Source organism: Oryctolagus cuniculus, chromosome 8, assembly GCF_051225735.1.
Source record: "Oryctolagus cuniculus isolate XC-2025 breed Fujian yellow rabbit chromosome 8, ASM5122573v1, whole genome shotgun sequence".
Lineage (NCBI taxonomy): Eukaryota > Metazoa > Chordata > Mammalia > Lagomorpha > Leporidae > Oryctolagus > Oryctolagus cuniculus.
The window spans coordinates 85,810,890-85,837,107 of record NC_142874.1 but is presented as its reverse complement, the minus strand read 5'-3'; the positions used below and the strand labels follow the sequence as shown (position 1 = coordinate 85,837,107).

At 39.1% G+C, this 26,218-nt stretch overlaps 1 protein-coding gene across 1 annotated transcript in view; it reads right to left on the bottom strand.

Moving 5' to 3' along the window:
• COL25A1 (collagen type XXV alpha 1 chain) overlaps positions 1-26,218 on the bottom strand; it is a 530,955-nt gene that overhangs the window by 47,393 nt on the left and 457,344 nt on the right. Inside the window, exons 19-22 of the mRNA XM_017347366.4 lie at positions 13,517-13,579; positions 7,751-7,819; positions 5,071-5,115; positions 3,599-3,676 (exon numbers count right to left, since the gene is read on the bottom strand). Of these exons, the coding sequence (XP_017202855.2) occupies positions 3,599-3,676; positions 5,071-5,115; positions 7,751-7,819; positions 13,517-13,579 (255 nt within the window). The remainder of the gene's footprint in view (positions 1-3,598; positions 3,677-5,070; positions 5,116-7,750; positions 7,820-13,516; positions 13,580-26,218) is intronic.

Genomic DNA, 26,218 nt, shown 5'->3' with positions numbered 1-26,218 from the left:
AACTAAAGGTTGTTTTCTCCGTTTTGCATGAATGATGTAGGCTTAGAGTCACCTATGATTTATATATTAGAAAACGGGTTTAGTTTAGATAGTGATGGGAATTTTTAAGAGCTTGAGTTAGGTTTCATTCTGAATTGTGGCAATGTAACCTCCTTAAATAAAAATAAATAGTTTATGGCAATGTTTATATAAATATAAAATTTCAGTAGAGGCAATAGTTAAAATTTTATATTTCTAATGTATATAACTGCAATATACTGCCCTTTAACTGGTTACCTTAGAGCTTTGTGGGAAGAATTTTAAAGGAGGCAATAATGAAATGAAGTCTGTAAAACTGTGAATATTCATCACTGGTTACAGAATTAAAGAATAAATGCCAATCACCTCAATTTAGTGGTTATCTAACTTAACTAATTCTATCAGGGACTCAATCCATTGGAATATCATGTTAGGAAAATCCATAAATAGTTTTGAAGTGAAAAAATTATTATAAACTGATTTCTAAGCACAACACATAGTTGCTCTAAGAGCCCACAACAATAATGAATATTTAAGTTGAGACATAAGCATGAACTAGTTGAGTATGGTGAATATTGACTGCTTTACAGTCAGAGTGAGAAAGAGATTGGAAGGATATAACCTTTTATATCAAGATGCAGGTGTCAGGTTCTTAAAGAAGTGCCTGCACTTCTTAAAGTGCACATCTGTAAAAAGTGTTCAGGAGATCCTAACAGCAACCCTAAAAATAAGATATTTCATCGATCATTCCAATTACATCTTCATTATTCAGATAACATCAAGGAAGAACAGATACAGTAAATAATTCCTCCAAAATGATCCAGTTAGTTATCAGTAGGGAAAGAGTGAAGGAAATTTTTTTTATTGAAGATTTATTTGAAAGGGAGAGTTAGAGAGAGAGGGAGGGTGGGAGGGAGAGAAGGAGGGAAAGAGGGAGGGAGAGAGATACAGAGAGAGACAGAGAGACAGATTTTCCACCAACTGGTTCACTTCCCAAATGGCTGCAACAGCCAGAGCTGGGCTGGGTAGTGTTGGAGAAAGACATGCCATTTTCTATGAGACAGGAGCTTTTCTAATGAAGCCAAGATTCAGGAGCTTCTTCCAGGTCTTCCATATGGGTACAGAGGCCAAAGTATTGGGCCATCTTCCACTGCTTTCCCAGGTGCATTATTAGGGAACTGGATTGGAAGTGGAGCAGCTGGGACTCAAACCTGTGCACAGATAAGATGCTAGTGCCCAGATGGGATGCCTGTACTGCAGGTGGTGGCTTTACCTGCTACAACATAGTGCTGACCTCAGCAGATTTGTGTTTTAGGCTGCAGGTAGCTAGCCCCATATCAGACACTGTTTAACCTAAACAAGGCTTTAAAAGTACTTTCTCAGATCTCTGCGAGTGAGATCCCAGTGGAAAGAACAGGTCACCAAAGAAGGAGGTACCTTTCTCTGAAGGGAGGAGAGAACTTCCACTTTGACTATGGCCTTGTCTAAATATGATCAGAGTCGGTGAACTCAAAGGGCCTCCATAGCCTTGGTAACTCATGACAAGAGCCTAGGGTGATTACTGATGCCATAAACAAGAGTGTCAATTTGTTAAGTCAACAATAGGAGTCACTGTGCACTTACTCCTCATGTAGGATCTCTGTCCTTAATGTGCTGTACATTGTGAGTTAATGCTATAACTAGTACTCAAACAGTATTTTTCACTTTGTGTTTCTGTGTGGGTGCAAACTGTTGAAATCTTTACTTAATATATACTAAATTGATCTTCTGTATATAATGAGAATTGAAAATGAATCTTGATGTGAATGGAAGGGGAGAGAGAGTGGGAGAGGGGAGGGTTGCGGGTGGGAGGGAAGTTATGGCGGAGGGAGAAAAGCCATTGTAATCCATAAGCTGTACTTTGGAAATTTATATTCATTAAATAAAAGTAAAAAAAATAAAAGTACTTTCTCAATTTTTCAGAAAATGATTGATAATATTGGAGTATATCTTGACAGATAAGGGAGCGGATATTTCTTGAAGGTGATAGTAAGAATTATAATGTCATTAGAAGTTTAAGGAAAATTTAAAACAGTGCTAATAAATTAAGCTAAAAAAAGTTTCCTTGTTTTATAAGTAAGGGCTTTCAGAATGTGGTAGGTACACTGAAACTTTGTATGTTTCCCCCCATCCTTCCCTTTCCCATACACAGTAATCAATTTGTGGGGAAAAGAGAACAATTTAAAAAAACTGGTTCTACACCTTTCCAAGCAAATATGAGTGTGATTGTTTTTGAAAACCAGCTTTGGAGTGATAGACATGATGGATTATAAGGGCAAGGACATACAAAAGGAAGAAGGATTGGTCAAAGTGTTGTTGCCTTGTTAAGTATGAAGTAAACATGATGTAGATCATGTTGGGAATAAAGAGAATGGAGAATCTCAAGAGATACTTTGAGAAAGAAAAGACCAGTACCTGGTGAGATAGAATGATTGAAGGATAAGAACAGTTTCAAAATAGCTCTAAAATACCGATCTCAAAAAGTTGAAGATCCATGGTATCACAAACAGAAACTGATTAAGAAAGAGAACTGTTTCATTGGCAGGAAGGGTAACCTGTTTAATTGTCGGTAGCAGTGGAAGACAGTAAGGCAATGGTTCATTCACAGCATTCACGATCACATTCAGAGTCACAGCTGGAGGCAAAGGCAGACCCAGAGATGAAAGGACTGGGAACCACAAGGTGGAAGAGGCAGTGATTGTACCAAGGGAAAATCAGATATGTGAGGATACCCACAATTAGGGCATGGACAAAGAAACTGGAAATACAGTGGATCTACCAGCAAGGAAAAAATGGGAGAAATGAAAGCATAATGTCAGACCAAAAGGAAAGGGTTTCAGAAGGAAAGTGGTTTGGTATGTCACAGAAAAGTCAAGGGCAGTCAGCAGAATGAATTTGTTGACCTCTGTGAGGGCAGTTACGACAGAAGGATGATAGACATATCTACAGGGAAGTCTAAACTGAAGAGGATGGATAACAAAATGGAGACAAGCCACACCGTCTAATTTTAACTTAATGGAAGGAAATAATTGGATTGTAGCAATAAGCCCTTTCCAGAGGGCTTACTATGTTAAACACTGTCTTAAGCATATAGCTGTAGTATGTATTTAACTGCTTACTTCTCACAATAACTCTATCAAGCATATGTCACTATTATCCTCATGTACAGATGGAAAAACCGAGGCTCACAGAAGTGAAGCCGCACATTTTACAAGCAAGAGAGTGGAGATTAGAAACCAAGCAGTTCCAGCTCCAAAGTCACAGGGCTTTCAACTGCTTCACCAAGCTTCCTCTTCAAGCAAGGAATTACACAATGCTTAGACCCAATAAGGCTTAATATCTGAGTGTAGAAGAGAAATAAAAGGCGAGATTGAAAAATGCTATGAAATAAAATAAACTGGGGCAGAGATACGTGAATGAGTTTGGAGAACAGGTAGATGTCCTTCAAGCAGTGGCACCCTTTGAGATCAGAGGTGCATGGAAGCTCATATTGGCATTTCATGGGTGTTTCAGTGTGTCAGGGGAGGGAGCAGACCCTTACCTGTAAGGCTTCATGGAGGTTACCATTGTAGTCTATGATCTCGGTGGCTCCTTGATCCCCTTTTGGACCGGGTGGACCCTAGGACAAAAACCAACCAAGGGAAAAATGACAAGAGTTGGGTTACCATAGAGAGTGCCATACAAAAACAGAAACTGCAAGCTGCGGCTCGCTATATTAGGTCCCTGCTAAGGTCCGACTATAATTTATAATAAATAATTATGTTCAAATTTAGTTCTTATTTCAAAGAAGGCAAGCCACTTCTGATTTCTGAAATTATAACATGTAAACTAATTTGATATCATTCATAAAATTTTATTAGCTTTATCTGTATTTATTAAAACCCTCAGCTTTCTTTCACTCATCTATATCTCATAGATTGCTTCCTCATTCTTCAAGAAGATAAAACATTGTCCTGTAGGAAATGCTTGGCTTTCCCAACAGGAATAGAATCCCATGAAAATAAATCAAAGAGGGAACAAAAAGGAGAATACATAGGAGAGTACTTCAAACAGTTTTCAGAAAATTGAATTCAAAGATAAGTTTATGTGGGCATAAAAAACTTGAAAATCTTTGCATAATTTTTGAAAGAATTATTTGAAAGAGATGAGAGATGAGAGAGAGAGAGGGAGGGAGGGAGGAAGGGAGGTAGAGAGGGAGGAGACGGGAATAGGGAGGGGGAGAGGGAGGGACGAGGGGAGAAGGAGAGAATGAGCATAAATGCCTATAATGGCTGGGGCTGGGCCAGGCTTAAGCAGGGAGCTGCAAGCTCAATCTACATTTTCCACTGGGTAGCAGGGACTCAAGTACTTCAGCTGTCACCTGCTGCCTCCCAGGGTCTGTAAATTAGTAGGAAGCTGGAGTTGGGAGCATATGCCAGGAATCAAACCCATCCATTCTGATGTGAATTAACCACTAGGCAAAACACCACCTCCATGGTTTTCCATATATGATATATATTTCTACAATTTTTTGAAGATTTCGTATATATGTGTGTGTGTGTTGTATGTCTGCATGCATAAAAACACACACGCATGCACGCACATGCAAACACATCTACTCTGCTTATTAGATCCGCTATGTAATTTCCATTAGTCAAATCCTAATTCCCTACCTTCAAAAAAACAGGCCCTGTGCATTTGGACTGCTACATTTGCTATAACTGGATTAATTGAAAAACGGAAAATTCTATTAGGCTGTGGGTTTGCTACTGTTCACTTAGCAGAGGGAAAGTATACAGGGAGAGCTCCCTTAGGCCTTTGTCTCAGCGAAGCTTATTTGATGTGATAGAATCTCCAACTCACTGCTCCTGGTGACTAAAATAAAAAAGGAAGACTAGAGCAGCAGAAATAATTACAGTAATCGAATCCCAATGCTGTTATTGGGTATAGGCCTGGAACCTTGTGAGAAGCCACATGGATGCTACTTCCAATCTGGCTTGCTGGAGCAAAGGTTCAGATGAGACGTATACTCACTCTTGGGCCCAGAGCTCCAGAGTCCCCTTTGTCTCCATGGTCACCCTTTTATCAATGAAAAGAGAGAAAAAAGTTAATAGTAGTTCTAATGTTCTAGAAACCTGTCAAGTCCAAGGACGTGTTTATATCACACTGCAGCACTTTTAACATGATATGAACTTCTGAAACAGAGGTGAACATGCACTGCTACCAAAATGGCAAATTCTTTTCAAAGATGCGCTCGAAGGGAATGAAAGCCCTCATTTCAGACAGAGCACTTCGGAAGCATGACACAGTATATATGGCTACCTTCTCACATTGTGCTACTGCAAAGGCAAAGCAATTGGTTTCTACAGCACCCACAGTCAGCTTTCACCTTTCAGATTGAGCTGTGTTCTTCCTTTTATTTGAGGGGATTTGGGGCAAAGGGAAAAGCGCTGAACAGTTTGCTGTCTGTCCTCTGAGAAGAAAAGTGTAGATAATTGGGAGAGGGAAGAATTGGAGAGATCATTCCAGGGAGAACTAGGAAAGAAAGGTCACAGGCTGGGTCTCCCTCTGATGGGGATCTAAGGAAACCTTTATCTGCAGGCACAGGCATTTTAGCACTTAGATGGTGCTGAAGTGGACAGCAGTCAGCTGGGACAGGTTGGCAGGGGCAGGGGCAACCTAGTTCTTTGAATTTTTAAATGCAACATGAGAAATTTCTGAAGTTCCATTTATAGTATCATTATGCCACCTGTAGAGAAACCAGGAATAGCTAAACCCTCAAAACTCTCAGAAGTCTACAATGAAACTACAGAGAAGAGCTGTGAACCTGTGTAGATTTGAAGGTTCTTTTAAAAGACCTGCAAACTTATTGAGTCCTTTTCCTTTACGGAATTCAAGAGCTATTTTTAAGATTTATTTATTTATTTGAAACTCAGAGTTACAGAGAGGTTGTCCATCTACTGGTTCACTCCCCAGATGGCCGCAACAGCTGGATCTGCACCAATCCAAAGCCAGGAGCCAGGAGCCAGGAGCCAGGAGCCAGGAGATTCTTCTGGGTCTCCCATGTGGGTTCAGGGGCTCAAGGACTTGGGCCTTCTTCTACTGCTTTCACAGGGCATAGCAGAGAGCTGGATCAGAAGTGGAGTAGCTGGGACTTGAACCAGAGCCCACATGGGATTCCAGCACTGCAGTTAGAGGCCTCACCTCCCATGCCACAGCACCAGCCCCTCAAAAGCATTTTTATATGTGTTGTACATATTCCTAAAAGCTGAGCAAGGACCAATGACAGCAAGCAGGAAAAAGAATTTCAATTTTAACTTATTTTTAATTATAAGTCTTCCTACCCATATTATGCTTATTTATTACATTTGTTAGGAAGGGAAAACAAATATCACTGCTTTGTTTTCTTCATTTTATACCCATTTTCCATACTGTTAGCTAATGGCATTTAAAGTAACATGATTCTGCTAACAGCAAACATGCTATAGTAGATGTTATAAGGAGCAGGATAAAGGGAAAAACTGCAATTGCTGGTGAAATTTTAGTGCAACAGAGTCAGCTACTTAAAAACAAAGTATAATTTGAATATTTATTAGAAAGATAGCTAGGGAATAAAAGGTAAGATTATTCAATTTATAATTTAAGTACTTGATTTTTTTTATGAAACAGGAAATAACCTCTCTTAAAGAAAAGTCTGAAGTCCAAGAATACACAGCAACAATATGAAACAGCTGATTGCCTTAAGGTATCATCCTAGAGGCAGGAATCAGCCCAACCCCAGTGCACGAAGGTGTTTAATCCACGACACCATCCTCTGAGAGAAAAGCCAAAAAGCACAGACCTTGAAATGGTTACTTGGCTACTGACCTTTGACCCCTTTGGACCTCTAGTTCCTGATTCACCTTGTTTTCCCTAATATAGGAGAAGATGAAGATGAAAGAGAGAAAATGACAGAGGAGATACGAACAGAAAAAAGAAATTAGTAGTGACTCAGAATAATGAAGACAATGGAAACACTTTAACTGCCTCCATATATGGGTCCATCTAATGTTGGTTCTTAAAGCACTGTATGCAGCTATCGTTACCATACCAGTTCTTCATTCTCTGGTCTCCCCACCAACCCTCATTCCATTATTAATCTATGGACAGCCCTCCCACCAGGGGAGGGCAACTCATTGGCTGCAATGAAGAACTCATTGGCTGCAACAGTATGCGTCTGCACAAATTTCCTTTTCATCAGAGAGTAAATAAGTTCCTGTGTTCTTAGGATGAGTTATTAAAATAAAGTGTGACCATATTAGTTTGCAGGCAGTTTAGATAAATAAAGATTGAACAGTCAAATAAATCCTTAACTCTAATATTTTCAAGACACCTTACTCTATAAGGTTATTATAAAAACGAACACAGCACTGATCAGCAGAAAATTTTCTCTGTACATTTTGATATGTGAATGAGAATGTTACTATGACAGCCCCCTTCCTATATGTTTGAGTGTGCTATTAAATTTGTTCACTGAACAGGAGAGAGTAAATGGAGAAAGCTCAATTGTAAAATCCCTTTTGAAAGGAACCAATTAGTGTGCATTCTAACACATTATGTGTGATTTTGGCTCTTTTAATTCCTGTTGAGGAATTTTAGTTTAGTTTCATGTTCTAAAGCAAGAGGCACACATCTCCAAAGCCAAGAATGTCTTCTCAAGGCAGGAATAACTGACCTTGGGTCCAGGGGCTCCAGGCTCCCCTCGCTCACCTCTTCCAGGAGGCCCTGCCTCCCCACGTTCACCCTGTCACGAGTTGCAAAACAGGTAAATGGCCAAACAGATAAATGGCAACTGCCCCAGTTGGTCCCTGTAGATTAATCAGTGAATTGAATACAATCAAAGAAAGCAGAGTTACCATCTATTTATCATAGGTCTGCACCACATTAACCCCTTGACTAAAATTATCTCTTTAAAACTATTTGTGATAGTTGAGGTGTTAGCTTGACTGGATTAACAGATACCTAGATAGCTGGTAAAGCATTATTTCTGGGCTTGCCTACGGGGGTGTTTCTGGAAGGGTTTGCCTATGAACTGGTGGACTGAGTGAAGGAGGGCTGTCTTCAATGTGGGGACAACTGTCTGGTCCTTGTAGAACAGAAAGGCAGAGGAAAGGGGAATTAATCTCTCCTCTCCTCCCTCTCTCCCTCTTCTGTCTCTCTCCCTCCTCCCATCTCCTCTCCTGGAGTGGGAAACCTGTCTTCTGCCATCAGCAACCTCTCAGGTTCTTAGGCCTTTGGCCCTGGGCTGAGAGTTACAGCATCAACTGCCAAGGGTCTGAGATTTCTGGACTTGGATCAAGCAAAGCTACTGGCCTTTCAGTGTTTCTGGCTTGCAGACAGCACATCACGGGACTGATCAGCCTCCATCACTGCTGGAGCCAATTCCCCTAATAAAGTCGTTCTTCTCTATCGGTGTGTATATATACGTAGTATATGACTAACACACAATTATTCAGCATTGCATTATCCTCCTCATTTTATAGATAAGGAAATGGTTTGGTAAGTGCCTGCCAGATAGCTGTGTTGGGAAGTAAAAAGACCTCAAAAGAGATTTGATGAGAGCCATGATTATACCTCCAGGCAGGAATGGCCCTCTGTTCTCATTCTGCAGCCTGGTTTTAAGCACTACTGGCAAGAAGCATGGCAAAGTGGTGAGGTCACGGGCTTTGTAATCCAACATCCTAGGTTTTCATTCCGGCCCTGTCATTTACCAGTTCTGTGTTTTGTGGCACATTAGTTACATACACCTCAGTTTTCTCTGCAAAATGGAGAAAACTAGTTGTGATCCCATAACTTGCATAGTATTAAGAATGATAGAAGGCATGGAGATATTACATTTTAAAAACATATTAATGGCTCTATATGAAGTCTAAGGTGCCAGTGATCCAGTCAGGCAGGCAATATCCACATGAACAAAGTAGCTAAGACATAGAGTAACATAAGCCTATTTGTCACAGAGAGGAAACTCCACTGGCTTCTGCAGGCAGATTGGCTCCTCTGGAGGTGAGATTTGAGCCATGTCCTGAAGGATGGGTGAGGATTATTTGGTAATCACTGCTGTTGACATCCACACCATTGATGAACATGGAAACTGCACCAAATACTCCATAGGCATTATCCTATTTACTTCTCAGGACAAACAAGAAGGATGTGATGATCCAAATTCTACAGAGGACAAAGTCAAAGCTCAGAGAAGTCACAAAGCTTTTAAAGTGGGAGAGCTGAAATTAAAAACTTCCTAAATCTTCAATTTTGCATAAATATTTTGAAGTGTAAATCTTTTGCACATAGCTGATCATTTTCTTAGGACAAATTCCTAGCTGGGGAATTGCTGAGTCAAAAAGCACTAATATTTTCAAAGCTTGCCAAGGTGCCCTCCAGGAAGATGCTGCAATGAAGCTCCCTGAATGCAGAACAGAGAGCACCTGGCTTCCTGCATGGTAGGTAGAGTTTTTATAATCAAAGAGGTACAGAATTCAATCTGTGGGTGCCATGTTTATATGGAAGTGAGAGAGGTAGCCTCCTCCTTGAAGGAACTGGTTTATCTTGGAAAGGAGAAGAAAATAGGACTGGCATCTTGATGGGTGGTGTAGGGTTCTAAAGCCAAGGTCCTGATTTGTCGTATGCCCACTTTTGGTAGCTTTTGTGGTTTCATAAAGCATGTGGGAGAGATTACATCAATGGTTCAGAAGGACCCATAGGGTTTTAGCATCCACTGAGGAAGTTTTGAAAACAGAGAGAGGTTGGGAGAAAGGCAAGAGCCTTGAGTGAATATACAAGATGGAAAAAGTTGCTCCAGAAACCTAACAGCTTATTTCTTTTTTCTCCCCAATCCCACCATCACAGTAGAGTGGCACTGAAGGGCTTCTGTTGGTATTTGGAATTTTAGTGTTTTTAAATTTTTTTTTTTTGACAGGCAGAGTGGATAGTGAGAGAGAGAGACAGAGAGAAAGGTCTTCCTTTTGCCGTTGGTTCACCCTCCAATGGCCGCCGCGGCCGGCGCACTGCGGCTGGCGCACCATGCTGATCTGATGGCAGGAGCCAGGTACTCATCCTGGTCTCCCATGGGGTGCAGGGCCCAAGCACTTGGGCCATCCTCCACTGCACTCCCTGGCCACAGCAGAGAGCTGGCCTGGAAGAGGGGCAACCAGGACAGAATCCGGCGCCCCGACCGGGACTAGAACCTGGTGTGTCGGTGCCGCTAGGTGGAGGATTAGCCTATTGAGCCGCGGCGCCGGCCTTTAAATGTTTTAATATGTTACTTTAGGAATTATAGAAATTACAGAAGAATTTAAAACTATATACTTATTTTAGGGAAAAATAAAAATTCTTAAAAATCAGTTATCTGGAGTTTACTGCAGGAATAACAGCCTACATATCCTTACATTGAACTTCTTTTTATCACAATGCCACACAGTTTCATATCACGCTCTGATACTCTGTCATATACTTATATATTATATAATAGAATATATGGTATTAAACCCATATTGGAACATAAGCTTTAGGGCAATATAAATTCACTTCCCATTCTCAAATACAGAAAACTATCTAATAAAAATTGATGAATTGATGAAAAATATTGTAAAGTATTCTAACTAAAGCTGCACTTCTGGGGCTGGTGCCGTGGCTCACTTGGTTAATCCTCCGCCTGCGGCGCCAACATCCCATATGGGTGCCGGGTTCTAGTCCTGGTTGTTCTTCTTCCAGTCCAACTTTCTGCTGTGGCCCGGGAAGGCAGTGGAGGATGGCCCAAGTGCTTGGTTACCTGTACCCGCATGGGGGACCAGGAGGAAGCGCCTGGCTCCTGGCTTCAGATCGGCATAGCTCTGGCTGTAGCAGCCATTTGGGGACTGAACCAACAGAAGGAAGACCTTTCTCTCTGTCTCTCTCTCTCTCTCACTGTTTAACTCTATCTGTCAAAAAAAAAAAAAAAAAAAAAAAGCTCCATTTCTTTAGAGTGATTTAGGGATTTAGGTCCCTCCCAGGTGCTACTGTAGACTTTTTATTTTATTTATTTTTTAAAAAAATTATTTTATTATTTGAAAGATGGAGTCACAGAGAGAGATAGAGACAGAGAGAGAGGTCTTCCATCTGCTGGTTCACTCCCCAGATGGCCGCAACGGCCAGCGCTAAGCCAATCTTAGCCAGGAGCCAGGAGCTTCCTCCCGGTCTCCCACGTGGGTGCAGGGGTCAAAGCAGTTGGGCATCTTCCACTGCCTTCCCAGGCCACAGCAGAGAGCTGGATTGGAAGAGGAGCAGCCTGGACCAGAACTGGCACCCATATGGGATGCTGGCACCTCAGGCCAGGGCTTTAACCTGCTGCGCCACAGTGCTGGCCCCTGCTGTAGACTTTCAGTCTCTCTGCTGTGCTGGGAGAAAAAATGCAATCTTAGTTTATTTTTCAAATTTGAATTTTGTAGTACAAATTCCAACTCTATAGAACTGGAAAAGAGTGGAGCTCAGCTGAAAGAGACTGTTAAATAATTGTGACTATTCCATTATGATACTGAACTCACATTGATATAGTCAATGTAGCTGATAAGTTACCTTCAAAATATTGTTAATAAATTTCCTATCCATATCTGTTTTTATGATAATTATTTTAGTAGGGGGTCAGAATAGTATGCATTATAAAAGAATCTAGTTGATAAAATCATGCTGTTCATTATAGCAATTAATGTTGATTCTATGGCTCTACATCTAGGTCTTTCTTTTTTTTGAAACTGAAGAATATTTTAAAATCAGTTCACTAAAGCAAAGATGTTTAGGGTGAACTCCACTTTATGCTGCCTGAGTCTCTTCTGAGTTCCCTCATGTAGCAAAGAAAATGCCACAAACATTCATACATGTCATGCATGCCCGGTTTTGTCCTATAGGGACCAGCTCTGCCCCATCTTGTGCTCATCCGGGAGGCTGCCATCTTTCCTCACCTGGCTCTGATGCTGTGCACCTCAACAGATACAACCAGTCCTTATCTTACCAGGGAAAATCCACATTCTTTTGTGTACTCTCTCTTTTTATTCCAGGAAGATATTTCTCGTGTAAATCTGTTAAGGCTAAAACAGGCATTCCTCATACTTTGTTAATAAGCCCGACAGATCATTATGTGAAAACGAAATTTCTCAAGAAAGTAACAATTTTTCATGATGTGACTGAGTTTCAGTCCCCCTTAGGCCACACATAGTTTCCATTTACCAGGATTATAGTTAGTTTCACTTGACCTACGGAAATGAGGACTGTTTTGTGGGAACAGACCATGAACATATTTTTCTAACTCTTGGAAATCATCCCTGGCTTATTTCTGGTGAATGCAATACACATTGAGGCAAAGACTACAATGGTTTAAAAATGAAAGAATGTAGTTTGATGTAATTTTGCCCCTTCTTTGATTCACGAGTCTGTCATGGGTAAAGTTCCATCATCAGAGTTGCACCTTTTTATGTCTTACGGGATAGATAAAAAGCGAACCATAGGCCTGACTGTATCTGAAACATATTTCTCTGTATGGCAGCATATAGGGTTTGCTTTTAGGGCCCTCTCTAGGGTTGCCAAGTAGGAGAGTGTAAGCTGGTTTTCATTACAGGATATTTCTGCCGACAACATTCAGGGTGGATCCTTTTGGAATGAGGCACTTAGGGTTCTATATGACAGCTGTACTTGCCTTTGAAATCTAGGGGGTGCTGGGAACAGTAACAATGCTTGATTTACAAGTATATCCTAAAATTGTGATGATGAGGGGTAGGGAGGTTAATGAGTTCTCTCTCTCCTTTTCAGAATTCCTTGATTTCCTATAACCAGCAGGCTAAAGCATCGAATCAATATGGGAGGAATTTGGGAACAAGTGGAGCAACTAACATATTCCCTCAACCTGTTGACTCACTGAAGACTTTCCGAAATAAACTTCCCATTGCTTTGTTTAATATGGAATTTTCATTAGAAGTATTAGTAATGGGTGAATTAAGTTTATACAGTTCTCTGTTAGGCAAAATATCTGGTCACATAAGTAATAGAGTTACCTCACATTTCTTTTTTAGGATTTGTATTTTTTTTTTTAATCTGAGAAGCAGAGAGGGAGGGAGGATGAGGAAGAGTAATAGACCCTCATCTACTAGTTGATTCTCCTAATGCCCATGATAGGCAGAGCTGAGCTTGGCCAAGTCTAGGAGATGGAAACTCAATCCAAGTCTCCCACATGGATAGATGAAGAACAACTACCTGAGCCTTCAAGGCTGCTTAGGTCTATACCAGCAGGAAGCTGGAGTTAGGAGTTGCAGGCAAACAATGACCTAGGCAATCCAACACTGGATGTGGGTGTCCCAACGGGAGTTTCAACTGATAGGCAAATGCCTACCCAACCCCTCATTTCTTTCAACATAATGGACTAAACATATGTGACAAAAATTTCAGGAAGAAAGGAAGGAAAGAATACTCCACTTACTTTGGTTCCTGGTAACCCTGGTAAGCCTGGTTCCCCCTGAGGACCAATGAAACCTGGTTCTCCCTTTAAAAAGATGGGCATAAAAGATCATTACGCATTTGACAGTAAACAAATAAAGCTAAACTCGATTTCTTCTTTTATGGGGATTTAACTTCCTTGATCATATACAGCTTTCTTGCTGAGATCATAGCACTATTTTACAGTTATACTGCAATCTCATGAAAGGAAAAATCTCTCTCCTTACCATATCTCCAAAATCTTATCTACCCTACCTGGAGGAAACCCAATTGTGGCTTAATTTAAATGTGTGCATATATTATCAAAAATAATATAAAAAATTTGGTGTTGGTCCCTAAATCCTGGCACAGATTTCCTAAAACCTTTGGAATTTTCTGAGCCATAGGAGTGATAAAGAGCACCTTTTGTTACTCACAATCAGTCCATTTCAACCATATCTGAGCTTATACAAATGAGGTGTAAGCCTAGATATTTAGGAGATGCCTAGATAGTGTCAAGTTGTCAGAGCAAGCAACCATGTGATAAGGGATTTGGACATTCTGCCCCACCTGACCTCCAGGGAGTGGAAAGGGGCTGGAGACTGCATTCAATCACTAATGGCCAGTGGTTCAATCTATCATATCCATGTAATGGGACCTCCAAAAATCCCTGAACAAGTGGAGAGCTTCTTAGTTGATAAACACAAGTCTATGTGCTGGGAGAGTGGAATAGTTCAACTCCACAGGGACGGAGGTCCTTGTGCTCAGGCCTCTCTCAGACCTTACCCTGCATAGCTCTTCATGTGGCTTTTCATCCTTGTCCTTTACAGAAACCGTCATTGTAAGCAAAGCGTTTTCCTGAGTTCTGGGAGTCATTCTAGGAAATGACTAAATCTGATAGGTGGGGTTGAGAGAGCCCCTGAATTTGCAGTCAAGCTAGACAGTAGTACCTGCGAGGTGGTACTTGATAACTGCAACTGGTGACTGCAATGAGGGTAGTGTTGTGAGACTGAGCCCTTCAACCCATGCATCTAGCACTTACAAGGGTAGCTACAGTCATGACAGGATTGAGTTGTAGGATAACAAGTTCTTGTCAGAACCAGGGAGTTGTAGGACTGGTACTGGAAAAGATGCCATGTATTTGGTGTCAGAAAATACCTGAGACTGTGTTTATGTTATCTTGAATATGTATAAGGTGTTTTTTTCTTTTCTTTTTTAAAACTATTTGAACTCAAATATAAGAGTCTAACTACACAAAATCTGTGATGGAATTTTAAAGCTAACTCCAGAATGGCTCTGTTTCCACATTTCTTCCCCCCTTCCTTTGGATTATTTCTGGAGCAGCTGTTCACATTGTTTGATACCTTTAGTTTTTCCTAAGACAGCAAATATTTCAGCCTTTCTTTTTATAATACTTGGTATTGATCAGGAAGGTATAGAAAGGATGCTTTACAAGATGTGTTAAAATGTCATCAAATATTTTCAAACACGGACACTTTCAAAATATACCATATAAAACCTTGAGTATTGGGTGGAGAACAAAAAGATGTTACCACCATAAAACATATTATTGATATAGACTCAAATAGATTTATCTGCAATTTTGGTGTTCATGATGCAAATTTAAGAGGAAAAATGTTCAAGTCAGGGAATTAATGCTTCAGATTTACTGCTTGTGAACTCTCTATAACTCCCTACTGCACCTGTCATTATACCTAATGAAAAGGAGCGTCTGAACAAATAATTTGGGGTGGATCTTTAATGGTCTACAATGGAAATCTGAACTATATTCAGAGAAATCAATGATAACCATTCTACTCCTAGTAAAAGAGTTGAACTTATTTCATAACAAAAAATTACAATACATTTATTCAACAATGTATTTCCCCCAGTGAAATGATAGATACAAACATACTCTAGTTATACTTTCAAGAGAAATGTATTAAACTAAATGTGTATCATTAGTAATGACTTACTGTTATGAAAACATAATGCAAATTAATAGCTTGGAACTGTATAGATAGACAAAAACTCTTATATATCTTCAAGTAGAAATAAAATGACCTCATTGTTTAGCAAATCAATATGAAGCATACTAATAAAAGAGAAGAAACAAAGAGTAGATGCTGCAACAACACATTTCTTATTGAGGTTAGTATTTAGTTTAAAAACAATGAAGCATGCAGTTGCATAATTCATGAACAAATACAAATAAGAGTTTGTGGTTTTTTTCTCTCTCTCTTTTTTTAAATGACACCTATTAAATTCCCCTTAGTAAGCCTTTAGAAAATTCCCTTAAACAGAATGATCGGGGAAAATTTTTTGTTTCAAGATGAAAGTCAGATATATGTTTGACAGTGTCAACCATTTCAGCACTATTAATATTGGCTAATTTTAAAAGCTTTGAGAAGGATTAGTTATACCTGATCACGCCAGTCTCAGAAAGCATCTACCATATATTTGTTAATTCTGCCACACTTATTACCATTTATTCAAGGAGAAAAATAGCATCCTTAGCATTAGAATCACAATTTTATGGTTATTTACCGCCAGAACTCTTTTTTTTTTTTTTTTTTTTTTTTTTTTTTTTTTTTTTTTTTTTTGACAGGCAGAGTGGACAGTGAGAGAGAGAGACAGAGAGAAAGGTCTTCCTTTGCCGTTGGTTCACCCTCCAATGGCCGCCGCGGCCGGTGCGCTGCGGCCGGCGCACCGCGCTGATCCGATGGCAGGAGCCAGGAGCCAGGTGCTTTTCCTGGTCTCCCATGGGGTGCAGGGCCCAAGCACCTGGGCCATCCTCCACTGCACTCCCTGGCCACAGCAGAGGGCTGGCCTGGAAGAGGGGCAACCGGGACAGAATCCGGCGCCCCGACCGGGACTAGAACCCGGTTTGCCGGCGCCGCCAGGCGGAGGATTAGCCTAGTGAGCCGCGGCGCCGGCCGAGAACTCTTGATCACGTCAGGGACACTATTTCTATCCTCTCAGTATCGTGGCAGGATGGAGAGGAGATGATTGCCCTCTTTGCTCTCTCAGGCTTGTTGGAATAATAAGACGCAAACATGTCTGCTGAGGGCCTTAAGCTACATGGGCTGTTTCTTACCTTCCCAAGCGCATACAAGAGGTTCTCAAAAGGACCTGTGAGGACTGCTGGGGATCCCTGCACCTTTCCAGGGAGTCCTTAAATTCAAACTATTTCCCTATTAGCACAAAGACATTATTTGCCTGCTCACTTTCATTCCCATATGAATACACAGAGTACCAAAAGTACAAAAAAAAAAAAAATCCCAAACTGTATGATTTCAGATTCCACCTTGCCCTTAACCTCTGAGGACTATCGCTTGTAGAGTAATAGGTACCAAAGGATGTCAACCATTGTCTGAATGGGCTATCGGAATAATCTTCCCTTGTTCAATTACATCTCTGTATGAAGCTGGTTGTTCTTCCTACATTTCAACCAGAACAACAAATTGCAACAGAGTGAATGCGGCAGCAGATAGGAGGACCCAGCTGCTTTCCATTAAACCAGACATTAAAGAGATTTAGGGGAAAAATAGAACAATGTTGCTCTTCTTGCTAAATTCAGAACACATTTAAAACTTTTTTCAGTTTTAATTTCTAGTACAGAAATATCAATAGATATAACATCTAAACAAAAGTCCTTTCAATTTTTAAGAGTACAAAGGGGTTCTGAGACCAAAATGCTTGAGAACTGCTGGTAAAAAAAAATGAAGAATTGAGTTAAAGCCCAATTTTATAAGCTAATGTATGAAGGTACTGAATAATGGAAGATTCTTGCAGTGTCAAAGTGTGGTTTAGTTAAGACTTATAATAAGAAAATGTAAGCAAACCTCTTAGTGCTCTTCTTAGAATAAAGTGTTGATTAAATACTATATTTCCCTTTTATCTTCTAGTCTGAAAAATGTTAGCTATCATTCTTATTATTAAGATTTTATATTATGTGTGAGGTAGAGTTACTGAGAGAGGGAGAGACACTGGCTCACTCCAACAGCTGGAGCTGTGCTGATATGAAGCCAGGAGCCAGGAGTTTCTGTCAGGTCTCCCACACAGGTGCAGGGATCCAAGAACTTGGGCTACCCTCTACTGCTTTCCCAGGCCATAGCAGAAAAGGAGCATCTGGGACTTGAACTGGCACCCATTTGGGATGCCAGTGCCACAGCTGAAGGCTTAGCCTACTACAGCACAGTGCCTGCCCCAGCTATCATTATTATTAGTAGTAACAGTATTACAATATCTCTGTACCCTAACTGGTAATATACAAAATGACATCCTGTCACCCTCAACCTGCCTGTGGTTAAGTCCTTGTAATGCTAAATTCTTCCTGTGATATATCATTATTTTACAAGACAATATCCATCTGCCAAAACATTTTCTTGGCAAATGGGTTTAAAGAGGGTTGAAACCAGAATTGCATAAGGTAGAGAAATGACAGTGTAAGAGTTTTCTTCCTATAGGGAAGGGAAAGAAAATGGTCAGAATTATTGAATTTCCCTAAATAAATGTAATCCTTTAATAAAAATTCTTGCCTCACTGAGAAAAATGAATGTTTAGTTTAAAAGTCTTAGAATCTCCCAAAATGTCTAAGAGAAGGACAGCATCAATCTATGGCTATATAAATACTTTCCTGTAATAAAAAATAAGCAAGTGGCTATTCTACTATGCTCATGATGCTTATTAGCTGGGATAGAGGAAAGAGACCAAATCAGTGGAGGAAGGTATAGGTCAGCAGCTGGAATATGATTCAAAGACAAAACACTTTGGGGATATTACCTTTGGATGCAGAATACACAAAAACGAGATCATGTAAGTTTCCAGGTTAACAAACAGGAGAAATAATGATACTGGGAAGTTTGATTGTCATAACTGTTTTATATAATCTCATATAAAAGGCTCATATAAAAGGCTGCTAAATTAAAAATTATTCACACGTATATGTTTGAGTGGAAAAAGTGAGAGTAGAGAGAGATGCAATAGAAGAAATTGGAATTTTAATGGAATTAAGTTCTTACACTACTTTTATTGAAGGCAGAAATAAATCCAGAGAGTTTGTCCCTTTTAGATTTTTTACTAGGTTGTTACCTAAATTAGAATATCCAAATTATAATTTAATGAACACAGGGAGAGAGAGCTAAAAAGATAAGAGGGTGAGGAAGAATGAAGACAAACATCTTCAACTGAAAAATTTCTGCTTCTTTCCCTGTTACCACAACAATCAAGTCCAGATTTTGTGCTATTCTGCTTTTGCTTTTTTTTTTTTTTTCCACTGGTGCTGGAAATGCTCAACTACATGTACTCTCGGGACAACAAGATATAAACTATATATTATCTAACTCTTAAAATAAGGACGAGTTATGCTTTATCCCAAACCTGGGGACAACACATATGCCATACTCTATCAGAACCATTAGCACAATTTAAAATTTTAATCTCTAAAACATAATTAATAGCAGGCACCATATTCTGTTTCTTAAGCCACATGTTAAGTAGTGATTAAATGGTTGTCAAAGAAACAGAAATCTCAGCTCTGCTGGTGTTATTGTAATACAAGACTAATGCAGCATCAAATTCTAAAATTTGGTCTAATTTTCTGGTCTCGTCTTGGATATTGCATTTGATTTCTTCCTGAATTGTTTCATGAATTTTTGAACCTTTGGTTATTCTTACCATAAATTAGTTAGCTCACCATCAAGGAGTTAAAATAAACATTTCAATACCATCATGCTATCACCTTCCCTTGTGTTAGCTAGTAGAAAAGATGAAAAATAGAACAGCTATGCTTTTGGCAACTAAACTGGTGATCAGGTGGTACAGAAGGAATACTATTAATTCAAGATAAAGCACAATACAGGCCCAGTAGCAAACTGTTGGGAGCAGTGGCAAGCAGACCCCTCTGTAAATCTCTTACATGAATCTACTTTGAACAAAAGCTTTAAACAAGGCATGAAAACATGCAGAACCAAGTCTAAAGAGAATAATGATAGCTGAAATCAGAGGTGTATCTTCCACAAACCAAATGTAGATAGACTGAAGCTCTCACAGTAATCTATCCAACAGGAGCTAACGATTTGGGCAGTTACAACTCTGACCTTGTAGTATTAAGCTCAATGGATATACACCACAGTAACTAATAGGTACTGTTAGGAAAAATCATCTTTTTTCTCCCAAGATTTATTTATTAATTTGAAAGTCAGAGTTACACACAGAGAGAAGGAGAGGCAAAGAGTGAGAATGAGAGTGAGAGTGAGAGTGAGAGTGAGAGAGAGCGAGAGAGAGAGAGAGGTCTTCCATCTGCTGGTTCACTCCCCAATTGGCCGCAATGGCCAGAGGTGCACTGATCCGAAGCTAGGAGCCAGGAGCTTCTGGGTCTCCCACACAGGTGCAGGGGCCCAAGGACTTGGACCATCTTTTACTGCTTTCCCAGGCCAGAGCAGAGAGCTGGATTGGAAGTAGAGCAGTTGGGACTCGAACCGGTGATATGGGATGTCAGCACTACAGGCGGCGGCTTTACCCGCTACACCACAGCACCGGCCTCAGAAAAATCATCCTGTTTTTGCACTAACAGATAGTTGCACTGTTGACTAGGGAGCTAGTATTATGGTTTTCTCTGTCCTTTCTTTCAAAAATTGATAACATGTACACCCAGAAATGAAGTAAACTACATGAAGATTTATCAATAGGAAGGCAGTTCCCATTCATTTTACATAAAAGGAAGATAACTCAAAAATAAGATTTTTGACTGAAGCCCTTTTCCTCAACTCATTTACTATTGCTTCAAACATACCTAAGGGGGCCAGTGCTATGGTGTAGCAGGTTAAAGCTCTGTCCTGTAGTGCCGGCATCCCATAAGGTCAATGATTCGTGTCCCGGCTGCTCCACTTCCAACCCAGCTCCCTGCTAGTATGCCTGAGAAAGTAGCAGAAGATGGCCCAAGTGATTGGGCCCCATACGCATGTGGGAGACCTGGAAGAAGATCCTGGATTCAGCCTGACCCAGCCCCAGTTGTTGCGACCATTTGGGCAGTGAACCAGCAGATGGAAGATCTCTCTCCTGTTCTCTTCTCTCTCAAATAACTCTGCCTTTCAAATAAACAATAATAAAACAAAACCTAAGTAGCCTATTTGAATAGTACCTTAAATTCTACATCCTCTTGCTAAATAGCAAAGGGCAAACAAGGGCCGCACAAACAACTACTGCCCTTACCTAGTACAACAGCACTAAGAATGGCCTTTCATGTTACAGAAAGGAAAGACAAGGTGGGGCAATTCCTTAGGAAAACAATTTATCTGAAATCTAAGAGGCCACCAAAGGTCTCACAAACCCAGAATTCTGTAAAAACAGCTTACTGATTTTCTTCAAATCCATTTAATAATAGGGAGAAAGTGTTTCAGGTTGCCTTATTTTATCTTCTAAATGGTCACTGGGACAGTCCACCTAATACCTTTTTGTCAAATTTACATAAAGGATGTCCTTCATAAACATGGGGAGAGTCGGCATTACTTAGATGGGATTATTCATCCAGGTAAGAAGGGAAAGAACAGGTTCATTCATACAGAAGTGGTTCATCAGATGTTTCCATATAAACTTCTAGAACTTACCATCTGTTAAATGGAATGGTGGCCTGAAAGTCCTAACTGATTAGCTCTTGCTCATGGAAAAAATCTCACTTTTCATTTATTTTTGTAAGTCATTATCAATTAAAGGAGTAAAGATTATTATTTTTTTTAACCTGTCTAAAAACCTTCTACTATACCAGCTTGGACTAAGTCAGATTTTCCGTGATATTTATTACCCCCAAGCAGATCGAATTTTCATTGCCCAAAAAATAGTACAACAGGACTTGGAAACTATGTGCTGATCTGCTTGGGTGCTAAAAGCATCACCAATAATTTTGATTAATGTGTCTTGACACTGAATGCATTAGCCATACAATATTCTTCTTGCTTAAAGGCTAATTAGAATTCAAGTCAGCATGATACCTGCTTTTGAGGATTACAGCAAGAACATTTGTTGTAATAAGAACCTCTAGGCAGCCGGTTTTGGTAATGATTGATTTATAAAATTATTGAGGGAAAGAAGAATGAGAAAGTAGAGTCTGCCCCCAAAACACTTATTTCCCTTAAGGTTCAAATCTGAGTATAAATTAAAACATCTTAGTGGCTCTGCTGAAAATGAACTACAATAACAGGTTTATTAAAAATCCAGAAAACATACCTTTCTGATTTTTTTTCTGAATAGAATTACATCATGAAAGTACGGTTGGTGTATTTATCAGGGGTTTCATTATGGCTGCTAAAAATCTCTGATTTTTGGGTGTATGCATTTCCTAACTGGACCCTTAAATTACTCAATTTCTCAGGTGGACTTTGGGCAAGCAGGAAATAATTATGAGTAACAATAACACAATGTTACCCTTTTAAACAATTTTTATTTTTTTAAGGAATTCATTTTACATATTACTTCCCAAAGTTTTCCTTTGCCATTTTTAAAATGTGTTTTGATGTTTCTGAGGAAGGAACCTCATCACAAGTAGATTTAGAAGATAAGTTTGTTAGATTACTGAGCACTATACTTAATCTGAAAAATGCCAAAGTAAATGCTTTTGCCAGCTGTAAAAGTTAGTCTTTATATGAAATCATGTCAAGGATGATTTCATCTGACGAGGTATAAAGAGTAGTTGTGGTTTCATACTTCCCCAGTCCTTAAAGTCACGATGTGAACGTCAAAATTTAAGTAATGAGGAAACTAGCGTAAAACCATCAAGTTTTGTAGGAAGATACACTGTAGAAACTTCTTTGTCACCTAAATGACTTGTGTTTTCTGTGATTATATATAATTTATATTATATCTGCTTGCCCTTAATTTTTTTCTAATTTGCTTGTTGAATGAAATGAGATAAATTGGCGATATATGTTGAAAGAAGAAAAGCAAGTATTAAAAACTATATTCATGGAAAAAGACTTAGGTTAGGCAGCACTGATGGCTTTTGTGGTATGTATCAAGTTTTGCTTTTCCTGTGATAGTGTCAGGAGAACTTTAACAGTGCTGTCCTGTGCCCAGAACACTGAGCTCCTCCTTCCTTTGTTCATGGATACATCTGTGTGATAGGGAAAAAGCAGGTGAGGAGAGCTTACTGGTCTTAGAGGTAATATTCACCCATGGCTATAAAGGAGTTTTCAGAATTCACATCTACTAACCTATGGAGCATTAATAATAGCTTCATATTCTATACATTAAATTACGCACATGAGGAAAGACAAAAACAGCAGATGCATAACCAATGCTCCTATCCCGAGCTTCCTCAAAAGAAAGAAATGTCAACAGCCAAAATTTTTACAGCAATTGCTATATGCTTAGCAGTATTTAAAAATTTTTTAAAATGTGAGAGGCAAAGAGAAAGAGAGAGAGAGTGTGTGTATGCACTAGTACACTATCATCTGTTGGACCCTCCAAATACTCACAATGGCTTAAAATGGATTGGGCTAAAGTTGGGAGCTGGGAACTCAATCTATGTCTCTCATGTGGGTACCAGAAATCAATCAACCTGAGCTGCCTTTTAGGGTCTGCATTAGCAGGAAGCTGGAGGCAGGAGCCATATGAGTATAAAACCCAGGTACTCTGATATGGAATGTAGGCATCTCACCCACCAAGTTAGAGCTCACCCTGCTTGGCAATATTTTAAGAGCTGTACTTATATTAACTCATTGAGTTATAACAACAACTCCATGTTATGTTTGATGACTATTCTCACCTTTGGAGGAAACTGAAGCAGAGAGAGATTTGGAACTTACCCCAAATCACACCACTGGTAAGGCAGAATACCAGGACCTGCACTCTGGCAGTTCATCTAAAGTTACTAGTCTAGAATGCGTAATTCCTATAGTAAGGTAACTATAAAAAGGAGCAAGAAATATATTTACACTTTTCAAGATAAATGCAGAAAGCAAGATTTTAAAAAACCATAACTTAGAATCTTACCTTTTATGTGGTATCAGGAAAGCTAGTTACTATAAGAATGATTTTTTACTCATTAAAATATTTGAAGACTTATTTAATAAAATTCATTTTCTGAGCTCAAACCTTATTCCAGAAGATCAATGTCTGCATGGTACATTGTACATAATTTAATTTTCCCAGTTGAACATCTTGACACTCTATGAACCATGAATGCATGAAATAGAAATTCCAAATGCCTTCCACATGGTGAGGGGAACCTCAAATATTTGTGCAGGAAGCTTATGAGTAGTCTGAAATTAAGTTATGCCTGTTCTTAGTGACTTTTATTATGTATGCGTAAGGTATTAGCACTTTGCCCTGAGTGGGAGCCTGAGGTGATGGATAGATGAGTCTGCTGCCTGTATTTAGGCACTTTGCTCACTTCCTGAGAGCTGTGTGGAAGGCATGTGGATGCTCATTAAGTTCCCAGCCATTCCCCGAGAGCAACAGGTGGCAAATCAAAGCTTCCCTGGTATGTCATGGCTGGTTTCCTCAACGTCTTGGACATAACGGATGGTATTTGCATGCTCTCTGTAGTCCCAGCAGATAAGGAGGAGATGAATAGCAGCAGGAAGTACTTTCAAAGCATAAATAAACACACAAGTCCAGGAAGATTATGACTAATGTTCCTGCTACCACACATTCTAAATCCATATCTTTTAAACACTATTACTTGTTTGGTCCACGACCTCATGTGGTTGGCCACCCAACAGAAGGTAAATTAAGAAAGGATGAAAATCCGAAGTTCTCAAGTTAATGAAGCTGTATAATAAATTATAAATGGTTAACTACATATAAATATCCAATGAACTCTAAGGACCATATGTGTCCCCTAAATTGTTTCTTTTTCAAAATTGCTTTTTCATACTGTCCACTTACTACACTAAAAGGAGAGCAGATCTCTCACATCCTGAGTTAGAGAAGATAAAATTTGTTAAACTACAAAGTAGAAACTATGATTTAAATTAAATACTGGATGGTTGGCCATTATGTAGAAAAGTACCTCTAGTGGTAAATAATAAAAATGACTTTTATCAGCTGATAATTTCTTCATGTATGGAAAAATAAGAGAAAATAGCAGGACTGCATGACCTGGACAAAGTATCTCTGTCAGTTTCCTTTGACCTAAGAAATAAAGGTGACTGAAAGTGGCAAATCACCAATGCCCTTTCCAATCTGCAAAAGTTCAAAACACTCAGCTTAGTCAACAAATGACTAAGGAAATGCCAAGGGAGCAGTGGGATGTTTTTCATGATGAGTAATATAAAATTAGAATAAAAGAATGATAATAGTAGTAATTTAAATCATGTATGTATATATATATATATATGTACAGATGCATATATTTTTTTAGAGGGAGAAAACCAATTCCTTCATTCTCGTGAGTGCTTTTTCTCTCACCAAGAAAGTGTCCCCAGCTCAGGAACAGGGACAACTGGATTCCGGAGCATGGAGATTCTTGTCAGATGAGCGAGTGCTAGTAACACAGCTCTGCTCACCTGCATGCACTGACTGCAGGAAACTCAGTCCCAATCCTGCCACATGTCCTATCCCCTATTTATAATGCTACCAGTTTCTCTTTTTTATAATTTTAAACATACATGCTTATGGGGTATATTGTGACACTTCAATCAAACCAGAGTAATTAATACTTCCTTCCTCTTGTCATTAACTTAGGACTTTGAACGTCTCTTATCTATTTGCTCAGAGAACATGTGGTAGTTATGGTAAACTATTATCACCCCACTGTGCTGAGGAGCCAAATGAGCCTATTTCTCCTATGTAATTGTGTTTTGGTACCTATTATCCAATCTCCCTCCATTCCCTTTGGTTGTTTTCAAACACTGAATATTGTTTTCTTAAATTCATTTTTTAAAAATTCATTTTAAAAATGAATCATTTATTAAAAATGTATCTTTTTTAAACATGTGAAAGTGGCAGAAATTAACTCTAAAAATGAAATCACATCCTTGTGAAGGTATTCTTCTAAACATCAAATGACAAGGAAATAACTTTGATTCTTTGTTAAACTGTTGTCATGGAGCATGCCTTCTATGGAAGAATTAAAAAAAAAACTAAAAATATATTAAAAGGACATATCTGAATTTTTGTAATTCCAATCTGGAAACATCAAACAAAAAGCCAGAACCAAAATTTCTGAGTGCTATTGTAGAAGATGTAGCTTTCATATATGTTAATTATACCAAGTACTCATAAATTACTATATATGATACCATATGATTATCTGGAAACTCAGTAATGTAACATATCTTTTCTAAAATCATATTATTCCATGGAGCTCACAAGCTGAGCAGAACCTTCACAAAGTAGTATACGTGGTCCTCACACTGAAGTAAACATAGTAATCTTAGAATGGACTAATGCATACTAGAGATTGATTCAAAAACTGTACACTGAGAAAGTAAGGAATAATATACTTGCATTATGTTACCCAAATCGTTCTAGAATATTAAAAACAATTTTTCAAAATAGGAAGTTGGTTTCAAAGAAGTAACTGCAGCTAATGCAGTAGAAATGTCAGACTCATCAGTGAAAGATTTTATACAAAAAAATGTCTTTAACATTTTGAGGCTGTTTAAAAACATTTAAAACGTATCCCCAAGGTCATTCCTTGAGGTTTTCAAACTATGCTTTAGTCAGCAATTGTTTCAAAAGTTATGTAAGAAGTTTATGGGGA